The following is a 15589-nucleotide window of genomic DNA, read 5'->3' on the forward strand; positions in this document are numbered from 1 at the left end:
TGGAATTTGAGTGTATGTGAATATTTATCATTTGTTTATCACCAATTACAGTGTCTTTATTTGTTTTGATCCTAATAAAATCTGTTTCCAGCACACTTTGGAATTACGAAAAAAAGAATCTTCATTTTTGTTTTCCTAACTGTTGAATGCATGCAGTTAATTTACTGGTATTTACATTTTGTGTGTTGCAAAAAAAAGAACATCCTAAGATTGTCATATAATTCACTTTAAAACCCCTACTCACTTTGCAGTCAGAAAAAAGTACATAAAAATCCCATGTTAAAAGAATAAGCAGCAACTTGTCAGAAGACATGGCCTGACATTTGACCTCTGCCATTGAAGCACTGCAGATGTGACCAAAAAACACAGAATTTCAAGGAATTTTAATTTATTGCTCAGACTGTCCCAACCCACCAAAAATCGGGAAATACTGCACCAGAACAAATTGTCTCCGTACCTATTTTCAGCTGAGGCATTTTGTAATAGCAAGTAAAGATAAATGCAGAAAACATTTTGGAAGACGTCATGATATTCACTTGAAAGTCTTAATGTGAACAGAATGTAAAAGGTTTTCCATAAACCTTTGTGAAGGTTCCGGAGAAAAAAATTTTCAGACCAAAGAATATATTGCCTCTGTTGGACCCGGCCCTTCTGGCAGGTTCACCCCGAAACTTTTTGCTTTTTGTTGGTGACTTGGTTTAGTGATTTTTTTTTACTTCTGCGCACTTTACCACTGTGTCCCAGGGTAAAGTGCATGCGTGTAGTGAGGTTGGCCTGCCCTCCCATAGGAATGCATGGGGGAATGTATGTGTCCTGGTAGTTCCTGATGCGTGGGGTGTGCAGGCTCGAGTTTGGTATGTGCGGACTCGTGTGATTGAATGCTGCGCGATGATGGGTGGGAGGAGTACACCTGGGTCCTGAATAGGGCAGGGTTTCCCCCACACAATGCTGGCTCCACCCCCTGTGGTGCGACTGATGACCCTGGCCTGTCCCCTGAATAGGGAGAGGGGCTGAGCAAAACAAAGTGCTCAGGAACCAGTTGTAACCGGTTCGCCCCTTCCCTGCACATTGAAGACAAAGGGTTTTTACTGTATAAAAATGGGGCTGTGTCCCCACAGAAACTGTTCTCTTCCAAGATCCGATCTGAGGGGGCCTGCTGCTGCTGGGCGCCAGGAGAGACCGCCACTGGGGACTGCCTCCCTGCTGGAGGGTCCTGTGAGCTGGCCCCTGGGCCCAGTCTTTGCCCCCCCTGCTTGAAGACTTTTTGGTTGCTGGACTTTTGCTGGCAGCGCCTGGGAGCGCTTGGATCTGCTGTATAGCGCTAGGAGCGCTTGATTTGGTGGCCTGGCACTTTTAGCGTGCTCCTGTGTATCCTCGGTGCAAACGAGGGAATCCCCGGCGTAGGGATTCCCCCCCTCGTGTGCCAGGTCAGGCGGGAGCCCACCCCGCATTGTGGTGTGTTGGCGGGTGCCCACCCCACGTAGTTCTGCCTATTTAATGCTTTAATACGAAGGCGGGAGCCCACCCCGCGCTTCGGAAGAAGCAGAGAGAATCACCGCCGCGGCCGGGTTTACCGGAAGTCAGGCATCCCCCTGGGGGCGGGCCACGAGACGGAAGCAGGAAGCAGGCGGGAGCCCACCCCACGCTCTTGCGCATGCCCCGGGAAATAGGCGCCGTGAACAAGAGAGCGCCGCGTCCAGAGGCCCAGGCGGGAGCCCACCCCGCTCTGGGACGTGCTACCTCAGAGAAGCCGGCAGCGGGATTGAAGGCGGGGCTCCCGTGACCACGGGGAGAGCCCCGCGGATGCTGCAGCCGACACCAGGGAGCAGACCAGAGTCAGCGCGTCGGAACTCCCGGTGAGTGGGGCTCCGATCCAATCTCGTTGGGGGGCATTGTTGGGTCCTAGAGCCCCGTGAGGCTCCAAGGTAGAGGGGCATCCTGGGCTGTGATAATCAGAGCGGCCCCGGAAGGCAGCGGGCCGCTCCAACGTTACGGGGGCAGATTATTTGTTAAAGCCTAGAGGGCTCCAACGTCGCCCTGATTATTGTTACCGAGTCCCCTGAGTGGGACTCCAAAGATTGGGGGCATTGGTACTTTTGAGCCCACGAGGCTCCACCATTGCCCCAGGGCATATTGGCATTCCAGAGCCCAGAGAGGGCTCCAGAGGCATGACGGTGCCTGAGTTTCGTTCTCCAGCTGCCCAGCACTTAGTGGGCAGCTGCAACGTTTAGGTTGGGATCTTACGCTCTTGGCTTGCGCAGCTGGCGCAGCGCTACTGGGACAGGGTGTCCTAGCCCCGACAAGGCCAGTTGGCCTAGGGACTGCCACAGGTGGTGGCTCATGAGAGTTTCTTACTAATGTTCCTAACCTGCACCTCTGAATGTTTTATGCATCATGTGTTTTCTTTCCTAGCACCTCTGAATGTTTTATGCATCATGTGTTTTCTTTCCTAGCACCTCTGAATGTTTTATGCATCATGTGTTTTCTTTCCTAGCACCTCTGAATGTTTTATGCATCATGTGTTTTCTTTCATGACACCGCTGAATGTAGTTTATACATCATGTGTTTTTCTTCCTAACACCGCTGAATGTTTTATGCATCATGTGTTTACCTGCCCGGCACCTCTGAATGAGTTTATGCGTCATGTGCCATGTTCTACACCTCTGAATGTGTTGCGATGCATGATGTGTAATGTGCTTAGACCCCTATAGGTGTTGTGATACTTAGGTGGTTGTTTTCTCCTAGTACAGGTGGTGCTAGTGAGGCCCTAGTTCCCTGCGCGATAATTTCCTAAAGTGGTTAGGGTTGCGTAGGTGGTACTTACCTGTTACCAGTAGTTACTGGTTGTGTGTTATATGTGTATTTTGTGATATAGTAATTTTATATTCTAAAAGTGCTGATTCCTGACAGTGGTCCATGTGGCCCTGTCCCCTGTACATATAATCCCTTGTAAATTCTGCCCGTGCCTGTTGGCACTGTGTAAAGTGTGTATTTATTATCTAATGTGTTTTGCTATAATACAAAGGTTATTTTTATATAATACCTTGTGTGGAGTTTCTTTTGTGGTGGGCCTTGGGTGTTGTTGCTGGGTGCGCGCGCAAACGCTTTACACATTGCCTCAGAGATAAGCCTGACTGCTCGTGCCAAGCTACCAAGGGGGTGAGCAGGGGTTATCTTTGGCGTGTAACTTCCTTGCCCTGACTAGAGTGGTGGTTTCTGCCTCACTTTGGCGCAAACCTTAGCCAACCAGAAATCCCAGTTCTAACATTGGTGATCAGCGGTGGGATTTGGACGTGCGTTTGCGCTGTACCGCAGCAGCGACTGGCTACACCACAATACTCTGCAAGTAGATAATCACATTTTGGGGATTATTGTTTTTGAGTTCCATTGCTTCTTCTCCTAAAGGTGTCCTTTGTGAATTATGTACTCCTGTGTTAGCTCAGACACCCAGGTTCCTTGTGTTAAACTCTTCGCAGGAACGTCCGCCAAAATGGAGCCTGCTTTTAATTTCTGTGGTCTGTTTAGATACAGTAGGTTGGAGTTGGTAAGGTTATGTGAAGAGAGAGACATAGAGGTGGGTGAGTTAGATACCCAGTCCAGACTGAGGGACAACCTGATCCTATGGCAAAAGGATGAGTGGGAGCGAGAGTGCAGTGAGGAAGATAGGGCTCGGGCCGCACGCCAAGAGGGTGGTGGGTCTGTGGGGAGCCCTGAAGATTCAGAAGAGGAGGAAGGTTACCTGACAGGGACGCCAGTAGACAGTGAAGACCCCATAGATAGGGAGTCCCTTGCTGGGTCCAGTGTCGGGAGCAGCACCCCATCCCTTTCCCTGTCCCCAGAGGAGTGGGTAGATAGGAGGGAAGAGAGGGAGCATCAGCTGGCCATGGAGAGGCTCAGGTTGGAGCATGCCAGGGTGATGGCGCAGCTGGGGGTGGAGGAGAAAAAGATTGAGACCGGGAGGGTCTTAGCTCAGAAACAGATGGCGGAGGCTGAGAGGGCCTTCGCCAGGGAGAGATTAGCTCTGGAGGGTAGGTTGTCCCCAGAGCGCAGTTGTGGTTTTCTGGATTCACCAGTGAGGGTAGAGTCCAGTGGTGGCAGCGATAGAGAGGCCAGTGCAGAGAGTCCCATTCCCGATTCCCCGAGTATGGTACCTGTTTCCCAAGAGGAGGAGTATAGGTTGAAGTTCAGGGGCAGTAGGAAGCTGCCTCACCAGGATTGGGGGGATTTTGTGGATGAATGTGATGATGCACTGTGCGATTGGGAGTGGGTTAACAGGAAACGGGATTGTAGGAATCTGTTTAATCTGGTTCTCAAAGAGCAGGTGCTCAGGAGTTGTTGTCCCGAGTTGCGCCAACACCTGTTGGAGTGTGGGTTTGCTAGTCCAGGGGACCTTGCAAAAGAAGCGGACCGTTGGGAAAGGGCCCAAGGTTCTGATGAGGTATGGGAGAGTGCTTCCAACAGCAGTGGCTCAGGTATCTTCCCGTCTTGGATGGTGGTAGAGGTTCAGAGTAGCCCAGCTAGGTCCCAGAGTAGTGAGAGGGGTGTAGGGGCTCACGGCCTATCTCAGCGGAGTAGGAGTGAGTGGGTGACTTTGAGTCCCCAGAGGCCCGAAACCCAGTCTCAGAGCCTGGATGGTTTCTTCAGGGAACACCAGGTAGGGGGCCTAGGCTGTACTGTTAGGCCACTTGAGGAGGATCGCCCAGAGTATGGAGAACCTGGAGTCTCTGTAAATAGAGCTCCAGTGGTTCTGGTGTCAGGCAGTACCGCTCCAGTAGGGAGGGTACAGAAGTCCAGCGAGAGGAGTGGCATGGGGCTGTGTTCCCCAGTGGAGGAGCCAGTGTGTCAGGGACCAGCCGGTAGGGCTGAGTCTCCTAGAAGTGACCATGGCGACCACACGTCTGTCCTGGGGGATCTTCGCGCACTGTCAGGTGGACAGGGGACGGGAGATCTGCGCCAGGCAGACTGTCATGCAACATATGAGGCATATGTTACTCTTGGGGGGATGGTGTGTAAGTCCCCAGAAGTCCTGGAGTGCCAGGCAATCATTCCGCCGAAGGTTCTAGACCAGAGGTTGGGAGGCCAGGTTCAGGATCAGCCTGACCTGCAGGGTAGGACGACTGTAACCAGTGTCCTGACCGGTTCTTCTTCCAGAGGTACCGCCCCAGTTGGTAGGGAGCAGGACTCTGGAAGGGGGTGCAGAGGGTGGGAGAGCCCACCTCTGACCCCAGTGCAACCTGAGGGGTTAAACCCTAGGTTGGGAGACCAGTTCTCAGGGAGAGGTCCTGAGCTGGTGGGAAAGTTGATTTCTGAGGGTGCCTCACAGAGGAGGAGAGGACGGAACCCTAGAAGGAGAGGTAGGGGGAGGAGAGCCTCGCCCGTGACTTTTGGTCAGCTTGAGGGTACAGACCCTAGGCTGGAGGATCAGTGGCAGTTTAGAACTGCCCTGATGAGAGGAAGAGTGGAAAATGGTCACTACGTGCCAGGGGTTACTACCCCCCACTCTGTGGTTATGCAAGGACCAGTGGCGCCTAAATGGCCTAGGGCCTGGTCCTGGCCGCGGACAGCTGAGGAGTACCAGTGGGGTAGCCCAGTTGGTCCGCCGGGTTTTTCCAGAGGGAACCACGCGGGTTCAGAGTGGCGTAAAACCGGAGAGTGTCCCTGCCGTTGCGGGCCTGCGTCCGTGTTTTATCGCCCAAAGCAGGGAAGACCGTCACGGTGGTGATTGGTCTACCCTGCGTTTTGGCTGGAAGGGGGTTGTGTTGGACCCGGCCCTTCTGGCAGGTTCACCCCGAAACTTTTTGCTTTTTGTTGGTGACTTGATTTAGTGATTTTTTTTACTTCTGCGCACTTTACCACTGTGTCCCAGGGTAAAGTGCATGCGTGTAGTGAGGTTGGCCTGCCCTCCCATAAGAATGCATGGGGGAATGTATGTGTCCTGGTAGTTCCTGATGCGTGGGGTGTGCAGGCTCGAGTTTGGTATGTGCGGACTTGTGTGATTGAATGCTGCGTGATGATGTGTGTGGCGTGCATGTACCTAGTGTGGAAGTGCCACTTCTAGAAGTGGGCACTTCTGTGTGCAGTGTGAAATATGTGGCTTGTCTCGCGATTGGCTGGCTGAGGTCATGTGACGGGCTAGGGAAATCCCCAGAGTCAGGATGAGTCACCCAGTGGTGAATGGGGAGATCAGCAGCTTGATGGGTGGGAGGAGTACACCTGGGTCCTGAATAGGGCAGGGTTTCACCCACACAATGCTGGCTCCGCCCCCTGTGGTGCGACTGATGACCCTGGCCTGTCCCCTGAATAGGGAGAGGGGCTGAGCAAAACAAAGTGCTCAGGAACCAGTTGTAACTGGTTCGCCCCTTCCCTGCACATTGAAGACAAAGGGTTTTTACTGTATAAAAATGGGGCTGTGTCCCCACAGAAACTGTTCTCTTCCAGGATCCGATCTGAGGAGGCCTGCTGCTGCTGGGCGCCAGGAGAGACCGCCACTGGGGACTGCCTCCCTGCTGGAGGGCCCTGTGAGCTGGCCCCTGGGCCCAGTCTTTGCCCCCCCTGCTTGAAGACTTTTTGGTTGCTGGACTTTTGCTGGCAGCGCCTGGGAGCGCTTGGATCTGCTGTATAGCGCTAGGAGCGCTTGATTTGGTGGCCTGGCACTTTTAGCGCGCTCCTGTGTATCCTCGGTGCAAACGAGGGAATCCCCGGCGTAGGGATTCCCCCCCTCGTGTGCCAGGTCAGGCGGGAGCCCACCCCACATTGTGGTGTGTTGGTGGGTGCCCACCCCACGTAGTTCTGCCTATTTAATGCTTTAATACGAAGGCGGGAGCCCACCCCGCGCTTCGGAAGAAGCAGAGAGAATCACCGCCGCGGCCGGGTTTACCGGAAGTCAGGCATCCCCCTGGGGGCGGGCCACGAGATGGAAGCAGGAAGCAGGCGGGAGCCCACCCCGCGCTCCTGCGCATGCCCCGGGAGATAGGCGCCGTGACCAAGAGAGCGCCGCGTCCAGAGGCCCAGGCGGGAGCCCACCCCGCTCGGGGACGTGCTACCTCAGAGAAGCCGGCAGCGGGATTGAAGGCGGGGCTCCCGTGACCACGGGGAGAGCCCCGCGGATGCTGCAGCCGACACCAGGGAGCAGAGCAGAGTCAGCGCGTCGGAACTCCCGGTGAGTGGGGCTCCGATCCAATCTCGTTGGGGGGCATTGTTGGGTCCTAGAGCCCTGTGAGGCTCCAAGGTAGAGGGGCATCCTGGGCTGTGATAATCAGAGCGGCCCCGGAAGGCAGCGGGCCGCTCCAACGTTACGGGGGCAGAATATTTGTTAAAGCCTAGAGGGCTCCAACGTCGCCCTGATTATTGTTACCAAGTCCCCTGAGCGGGACTCCAAAGATTGGGGGCATTGGTACTTTTGAGCCCACGAGGCTCCACCATTGCCCCAGGGCATATTGGCATTCCAGAGCCCAGAGAGGGCTCCAGAGGCACGCCGGTGCCTGAGTTTCGTTCTCCAGCTTCCCAGCACTTAGTGGGCAGCTGCAACGTTTAGGTTGGTATCTTACGCTCTTGGCTCGCGCAGCTGGCGCAGCGCTACTGGGACAGGGTGTCCTAGCCCCGACAAGGCCAGTTGGCCTAGGGACTGCCACAGGTGGTGGCTCATGAGAGTTTCTCACTAATGTTCCTAACATGCACCTCTGAATGTTTTATGCATCATGTGTTTTCTTTCCTAGCACCTCTGAATGTTTTATGCATCATGTGTTTTCTTTCCTAGCACCTCTGAATGTTTTATGCATCATGTGTTTTCTTTCCTAGCACCTCTGAATGTTTCATGCATCATGTGTTTTCTTTCATGACAACGCTGAATGTAGTTTATACATCATGTGTTTTTCTTCCTAACACCGCTGAAGGTTTTATGCATCATGTGTTTACCTGCCCAGCACCTCTGAAGGAGTTTATGCATCATGTGCCATGTTCTACACCTCTGAATGTGTTGCGATGCATCATGTGTAATGTGCTTAGACCCCTATAGGTATTGTGATACTTAGGTGGTTGTTTTCTCCTAGTACAGGTGGTGCTAGTGAGGCCCTAGTTCCCTGCGCGATAATTTCCTAAAGTGGTTAGGGTTGCGTAGGTGGTACTTACCTGTTACCAGTAGTTACTGGTTGTGTGTTATATGTGTATTTTGTGCTATAGTAATTTTATATTCTAAAAGTGCTGATTCCTGACAGTGGTCCATGTGGCCCTGTCCCCTGTACATATAATCCCTTGTAAATTCTGCCCGTGCCTGTTGGCAGAGTGTAAAGTGTGTATTTATTATCTAATGTGTTTTGCTATAATACAAAGGTTATTTTTATATAATACCTTGTGTGGAGTTTCTTTTGTGGTGGGCCTTGGGTGTTGTTGCTGGGTGCGCCCGCAAACGCTTTACACATTGCCTCAGAGATAAGCCTGACTGCTCGTGCCAAGCTACCAAGGAGGTGAGCAGGGGTTATCTTTGGCGTGTAACTTCCTTGCCCTGACTAGAGTGGTGGTTTCTGCCTGACTTTGGCGCAAGCCTTAGCCAACCAGAAATCCCAGTTCTAACAGCCTCCCTACTTCTTCCTCTGAATGATCGATCACAAGAACGTTGATTCAAAATATCAGTTTCAGTGGGATTGTTTGGTGCACCTCTTTTATGTTCCAGATTACGATGTTTGGTTGTGGTTCTCCCCACCTAACCTTTTTTTTGGTATAACACGTTTTAATGAATACGTTACAGTTGCTTCTACCTTATGCTACATATAAATGTTTTTGTTTAAAGGTTAGTTGTGTTACTTTGTTACAATACGTTATATTATTTTGTGTTATTAATTGTTATGTTATGAGCATTTCTATTAATCGGTGACTGTTTCACTGAGATGAATGTCAATGCAGTCAACATATTGACCTTTTACTATATGTTGAAAAGAAGCAAGCTGCAATATACATTCAGACAATGTTGAAGCTGATTTCTGTCCCTCATGGATTCAATCCTGTGCCTTGTTTTGTTTATTTAGAGCTCTCAGATCAAAATTCGGATTTATGGCAGTAAGAAGAGAGTAAGCATTTTGCAAAGTAACATCGTGGCCTCCAATGGCCTCCTGCACATCATTGATAAAGCCATTGACGACGTTGAGCCAACTCTGTTAGGCAACACCGAGGTGAAGCATTTTAGCTATTTTGGCGGCATCTTTTTGTTCAGATGTTTTATTTTTGCTTATATTTGCTCTACTATTATCCTGGCTAATCAGTGTAATGCAACTTGTGAATATTGGACATGGTGACATCTATATGTATGTGTTTTGTACATATATATGTTTTGGCAAAAACATTATACTGGTTTAAAATGTGGTTAAGAATAATCACTGATCAGAGCTTTGTTGGCTTGGCATGTTAGGATCTGTAGGTAGAACACAATTCACAATTCAGCAAAAGCTGTGGGAGTAAAGAACAAAACAACCTAAGTGGAGAATTCATAAATTGGGAAGATGAATAGTAAGCCCCTTCTTTTGTGATTCGTTCTTCCTATTTGATGTTTAAGGAGACAATGGTATTGAAACAGAGACATAAAGAAGGGCTTCATGAAATGTGTTCTCTTAGGGCCAGATTTAGAGTTTGACGGACCAGGCTACTCCATCTTAAACGTGACGGATATTCCGTCGGCCTTATTACAAGTCCATTATATCCTAGGCCACTTCTGATACGGCGGACGGGATAGCTGCCTGGTTTGTGATGGAGTAACCTGTCCACCAAACTCCTTATCAGGCCCTAAGTGCTGAAATCTGAAAGATGATATAGGTGAGTTAAATTAAACTGTCTAAGGCAAGTTGGTGTGTTTCATGAATTTTGATGAATTTGACGTTGCACGAGTTTATTGATATGGAGCTTCTTGTTACAAAACATGGAATTACAATAAAATGAATATATATGTGAGAGCTCATTATCTCCAGTTAAGCTTCTCAACATCCCTGAGATTGAATCAAAACCCAATTAAATGTCTAACTTTTCAATGATAAATAAATATATATATATATATATTCACTTATAGGTTTCACACATGTTATAGTTACCAGGACATTTCACTCGTGAAAAACCAATGAAATTCCCCCGTTATAGTTAGTGCAGGCAACTATAACTCACGCGACCGCAATCCTCTGCTGATGACGTCAGATATTACATCACTGTATTTAGACACTTATTTACCCATGTCTTCTTCCGCGATTTTTCGAAAAAAAAAATATTTTTTTTTTTGGGCCCTTAGGGGTCCTTTGTGACCCCCTGACCAAGGCTAGGGTGTCAGGAACTGTCCACCCTGCCCCCTTTTCACGTTCGCCACCTTCCTTTTCCACTCTCGCACTGACAACAAACAAAATGGCGGCTGACACTTCCTGATTTTGACCGATTCGAACGTTGACTGAAATGTAACAACCAATCAGAAATACGCTCTCGCACGTTAGGCTGCTCGTACCGTGCGCGCACGGTGCGCGCCTATAGATATATATATGGTTTTAAATGCTATTTTGTCAGGAAATACTGAACAGATTTACACGAGACCTTCAAAAGGCACATCCCTGACCTGAGGGCTACCTCTCTGCCAAATTTCAACTAATTCTGTTCGCCCGTTCGGGCTGTAGCTCGGACTAAAGGTCCTATGGAAAAATGCATGGGGAAAACGTGTTTTGGGACCCCCCATTTTCTCAGCCCCCGCTTGACGAATCCCCCCGAGACTTTCAGGGAAGGAGCAGAGCGCCCCACCTATTTTGAAAATTTCGCGAGGATTCGTCAATCGGCGCCAAAGTTATTCAAAATAGAATGTTGCGGATTTCCTATGGAAACACAGTCCTAACTATAACTATCTACTGGCGACCGCCAGTAGATAATATATTATATATATAGAGAGAGAGATATAGATGTATATATTTATCTCAACCTTCCTCTCATTAATATTATAACACAAAATAGGACATAAAATAGAGTTTCAATGGCATCAATGAACACTCACACTTATGTTTTTCATGAAACAACCTTACTTATGCCTCCTGTAGGAACATTTGAGAAAGTCGAGCCCATTATAACCTAATGAGCCAAGATGCCTCAAGGTGTTAGCATGTTTTACAAGTACATGAGACAATCAGTGACTGTGCTCCATAAAATATCTGATCTCCATAAACAGAGTGAGTTTCAATATATACTCCATCCCAGTCTTGCTTGATGACATTCCTTATTTACCGTCTCCATTGTCCCATGCAGCCAGCTCTCTTACAAGCTCCCGAAGCAGGATTTGGGTAACATTCTTGGCACGCTGGTCGTATAAAGGTACATCATTGAACCAACTTTTCATCTCAGGCTCTCTTTGCTGATGAGTGGTACATCACTGTTTAATACCACTATGTAATGTTTGTACCACTTTGTTCCTGTTTCATTAATAGTTATTGCCCCCTTACATCTTGATAACCACATCTGCCATTCAGCACCAAAATGCAGCTGGATGCTAAAGAGAGTGTCCACATGTTGGCCTCTTATTGTTTCCTGTACGTCAGGATAACCTCAGAGCCACTACCCAGTACCCTGCTACCCATCTCTTCACCAGTTTCACCTGCTATTGTCATGGGATCACCAGGTACCATTGCAACGGAATTCTCTGTACTCATTTTGAATGCCAGTTGTATAAACTAATCCTGTTTCTACAATGTGTAAGTAAGTAAGTTTATAGCATAGTTAATAAAAACCATTTCATATGAAGCTCAAACGTGCTAACAATTCATGCAACGACTTCTTTTAAAAAGAGGAAGAAATACATGACGTGTAAATCATCTGATCTTATGGGTAGGGCATGGTCTGTCAGTTTTTTGAGCTGTGGTTCCTTTTTTCTTGTTCTCCAACTACATTGATAAAAACAATTTCATATGGAGCTCCAAAGTGCTAACAATTCGTGTAACATATCATACAAATGTCTGGTTAAAAAAGAGGAATAAATACATAATACGTAAGGCATGAATCATCTGATTTTGCAGGTAAGGTCTTGTCTGTCAGTGTCTGGGGCTAACGTTCCTCTTACTTGTTATTCTCCATTACTATACTCTTAAACTGGGTGTTCATTTTATTTTTAAGGTGGGTTCTGGACCCTTTCTTATCTTTGTGATCAGAATAATGCCGGACATCCACATCGCTATTTATATCTGGAATGTCGAGTAATATTATATTTTGAGTATAATCCATAAAATCATGTATAAAAATACAACGCACAAGCCAGTAATATTAACTCACATTAAAAGAAAAACACCATAGCACACTCATCATTTTCATAAAAAGCTCAACTAAACACAAAATCGCCAATGGCCTGATGTTGGGACATTGATGGTTGTACTGCTCAAACAGAGATGAAGCGGTAATGTCTGTACCAGCATACTCACCTCTACTCAGGGTGTAGTTGTGGGTGCCACTGTCAGGTATTTGCTCTGTACACTCCATGCCAGCATAAGGAAGTGGGAACAGTAAAATCTAGGGCTTGAAATATAATCTACCATGTGACAGTAGGGAACTGTTTGGGACCCAAATTGTGTTGGCAGTAGCCAGCAAACCCAGAGGTTACTGCTGCCAGATTCCATGACTGTACTCTACACACAGGGAGATGGCTGAGTGAAAACTGCTTAAAGTTATACTTATCCACAACTGAGGTTCTACTATTCAGAAGAAATTCTTCCTTTTAGTCACTGAGCTGGTGGCCTCAGGAGCTTGGCACCCTCCCTATTCCAGTCACTAAGGTAAAAAACCTTGGAATCCTTTTTGATAGAAAATTGTCCCTTGAGGGCCAGATCAATCACATTACCTTTGCCTCTTTCTTTACCCTGAAATTGTTTAGGAAGGTTCTTCTCTTCAGTCCATCAGATTTGTAGAAAACTGAGGTGCCTGCTCTCATATCAAACACTAGATTATTCTAACACCCTGTTAGACCTGGCACCGTTGGCATGGGTCTCCCTTCCATTTGCCTTTACCTCCTGTGTATTGCTGTGTGTTGGAATCCATTTTGCTGGTCTAGAGGCTTTGGGTACTTTGCCACTGCTGTTCACTGCCAAAGTGCAACTGCTCCCTTTATAAATTGTTGTTATGGATTAGTGATTCCATGATTGGCATATTTGATTTACTTGTCAGACCCTAGTATAGTGCACTATGTGTGCCTAGGGCCTATAAATCAAATGCTGCCAGTGGGCTGCAGCACTGATTGTGCCACCCACAGAAGCAACCATTGCAGATCCTATGTGTAGTCTGGGACTGCCATGTCGACTTGGCAAGTGCACACACTTGCCAGCCCCTAAACCTTCCCTTTTCTATATATTAGTTACCCCTAAGGTAGGCCCAAGGTACCCCTGCGGGCAGGGTGCATTGTATGTTAAAGGTAGGACATGCCCTGATGTGTGTGGCATGTCCTGATAGTGAATTACTGCCAATTTCGTTTTCACTAATGCAAGGCTACCTGTTCCCATAGGACAAAATGAGGAGTTTGTTTATAACATCTTATAAACATAACTGGCCCTGGGAACAAGGTAGACAAATAAAGTTTAGTGTGCCTATACTCAGAATGTTAAAATGTATCTTTTAGTGAGGGTGATTTTAACATTCTGCGTTTGAAAATACCACTTTTAGAAAGTAGGTATTTTCTTGCCTAACCATCCAGTGTGCCTTTGCTAGGTTTGTTTATTGCTTTTGGATGACAGGGGCTGGAGAGAAGTCTGATGAGTCAGGGCTTGGCTGAATAGACCTGGGCTGCATTTAGAGTGGGGGGAGGAGATTTCCTTTTCACCTGAATGGGCCTGGTCTGCCTTCAACAATGCTGTCTCCACCTCCTGACAGGAAGCTGTACCAGTTAGGACAGAACTGGTTTTAGCTGGCCTTCAGAGAACAAAGGATTTGTGTGTATAAAAAGTGGGGCCCAGACTCCAGATTTGTAGATCACTACTGGGAGATCAAGAGGAACCTTTCCAGAAGAGAAGAACCAAATAAGCTGAGGAGAAATACTGCCCCCTGTGCTGTTTGATGTCTGTGGTTGGCCTGCAGTGACTGCTTGCTGCCAAGGAAAGAAGGAAAAGGACTTTGCTGCTTGCTTTGTCATCTGCTTGAAGAAAAGATCTCCAAGGGCTTGAACCTGAGCTTGCCTCCTGTTCTGAAGTCTCTCCTGAATTTCCTTGCTGGGAATTTCAACCTGCATAGAGGTGCCTGCTGCTGTTTAGGACCTCTAGAGACTGTTGGTCGCTGGGGGCTGGAAAATCGATGCAACTCCGAAGAAGCGTGTCGCATCTGCACCTGTTTTCCGAAGCATCGCCAAAGAAACTGTCGCAGCGCCTGCCGCTTTTCAAGAAATCGCCACATGACGCATCGGGTGCAACTATCTCCGAAGTCCAAGATCACCGCACCGATCCCAACGCAAGGCTGCATCGAGGCGCCAAGACTGTTGCATCGTTGGGGGCCGCAGTAAGAAACAGACACATCAACTCCCCACGCAGTAAGGAATCGACACATCACCTCCCCTGCACTCCAGTAAGGAACCGACGCATCACCTTCCCTAAGGCCATTTTCTTTGTTTTGCGTGACTCATCTAAAGTACTTTCAAGAAAAGTGTCACATCTACAACTTGCATTGAACTAAACTATTTCTAGCATTTTAAAGCCTTATTTTTAATACTGTGTTGTGGATTTTTGTTGTTTGGTCTTGATTTGGTTTAGAAAAGATTACTTATTTTTCTAAACAGGTGTGGTGTCCATTTGTAGTGTTTTCACTGTATTACTGTATGTGTTCATAAATGCTTTACACACTGCCTCTGAGATAAGCATGTCTGCTCGTGCCCAGCTACCTCGTGGGTGACCAGGGGTTATTTTAGAAGTGTATCCCCCTTTCCTTGACTAGAAGCAAGGGTCCCTATTTGGACAAAGGTACCTACCTCTGCCAACTAGAGACCCCCATTTCTAACACACCCTTTTTATGAACATCCAAAAAATATTTTTTAATAAGCTACAGAGTCTACAGAATGCTGCAGCCTTCCTACTGCTGGGTATTCCCAAACAAACATTTGTGTTGCAATCTTTTGCTCAGCTTCATTGGCTTTCTATTAGGAGGGAAATTGACTTCAAGGCTTTATGTATCAGCTTCAAGTCTCTGCATATCAGAGGCCTTGAATATCTTCACCAAAAATGTCTATGCTACATTCCAGCTAGGCCTCTCCGATCTGCATCATCAAATAACCTAGTGATTCCTAGATTTAAATGTCTTTGTGGGGAGTTAAAAGTTGTGTGGTCTGTTCTGCTAGACTCTGGAACTCCTTGCCCCTCAGCATTAAAAGAAACACTGATCAGCTGAACTTCAGAAAGGCACTAAAAACATGGCGCTTTAATCATTGCAAGTGCACATAGCAACCCTCCTCCCCTCTCCCATGCCTAGGCCCCGCCCCTCCCTACAGCGCTGGCTACGAGCCGGCAAATGTCAAATAAAATGATGTAAGAACATAGTTTTATTTTACATTTGCTGTCTCTGAGCCAGGCAGTGGGGTGACGTTCCTCTGCCATTGCTGAGGAGCTGCCGCTGGCTGCAGAAG

The 15589-nt window shown here is 47.9% G+C and overlaps 1 protein-coding gene across 1 annotated transcript in view; it reads left to right on the forward strand.

The window, feature by feature from the left end:
• Nucleotides 1-15589, forward strand: part of LOC146855445 (stabilin-2-like) — a 1201024-nt gene that overhangs the window by 255464 nt on the left and 929971 nt on the right. The window contains 1 exon segment of the mRNA XM_085653243.1: nt 9021-9164. Within this exon segment, the coding sequence (XP_085509369.1) occupies nt 9021-9164 (144 nt within the window).

This window comes from Triturus cristatus, chromosome 4_1 (assembly GCF_964204655.1).
Source record: "Triturus cristatus chromosome 4_1, aTriCri1.1, whole genome shotgun sequence".
In the NCBI taxonomy this organism is placed as follows: Eukaryota; Metazoa; Chordata; class Amphibia; order Caudata; family Salamandridae; genus Triturus; species Triturus cristatus.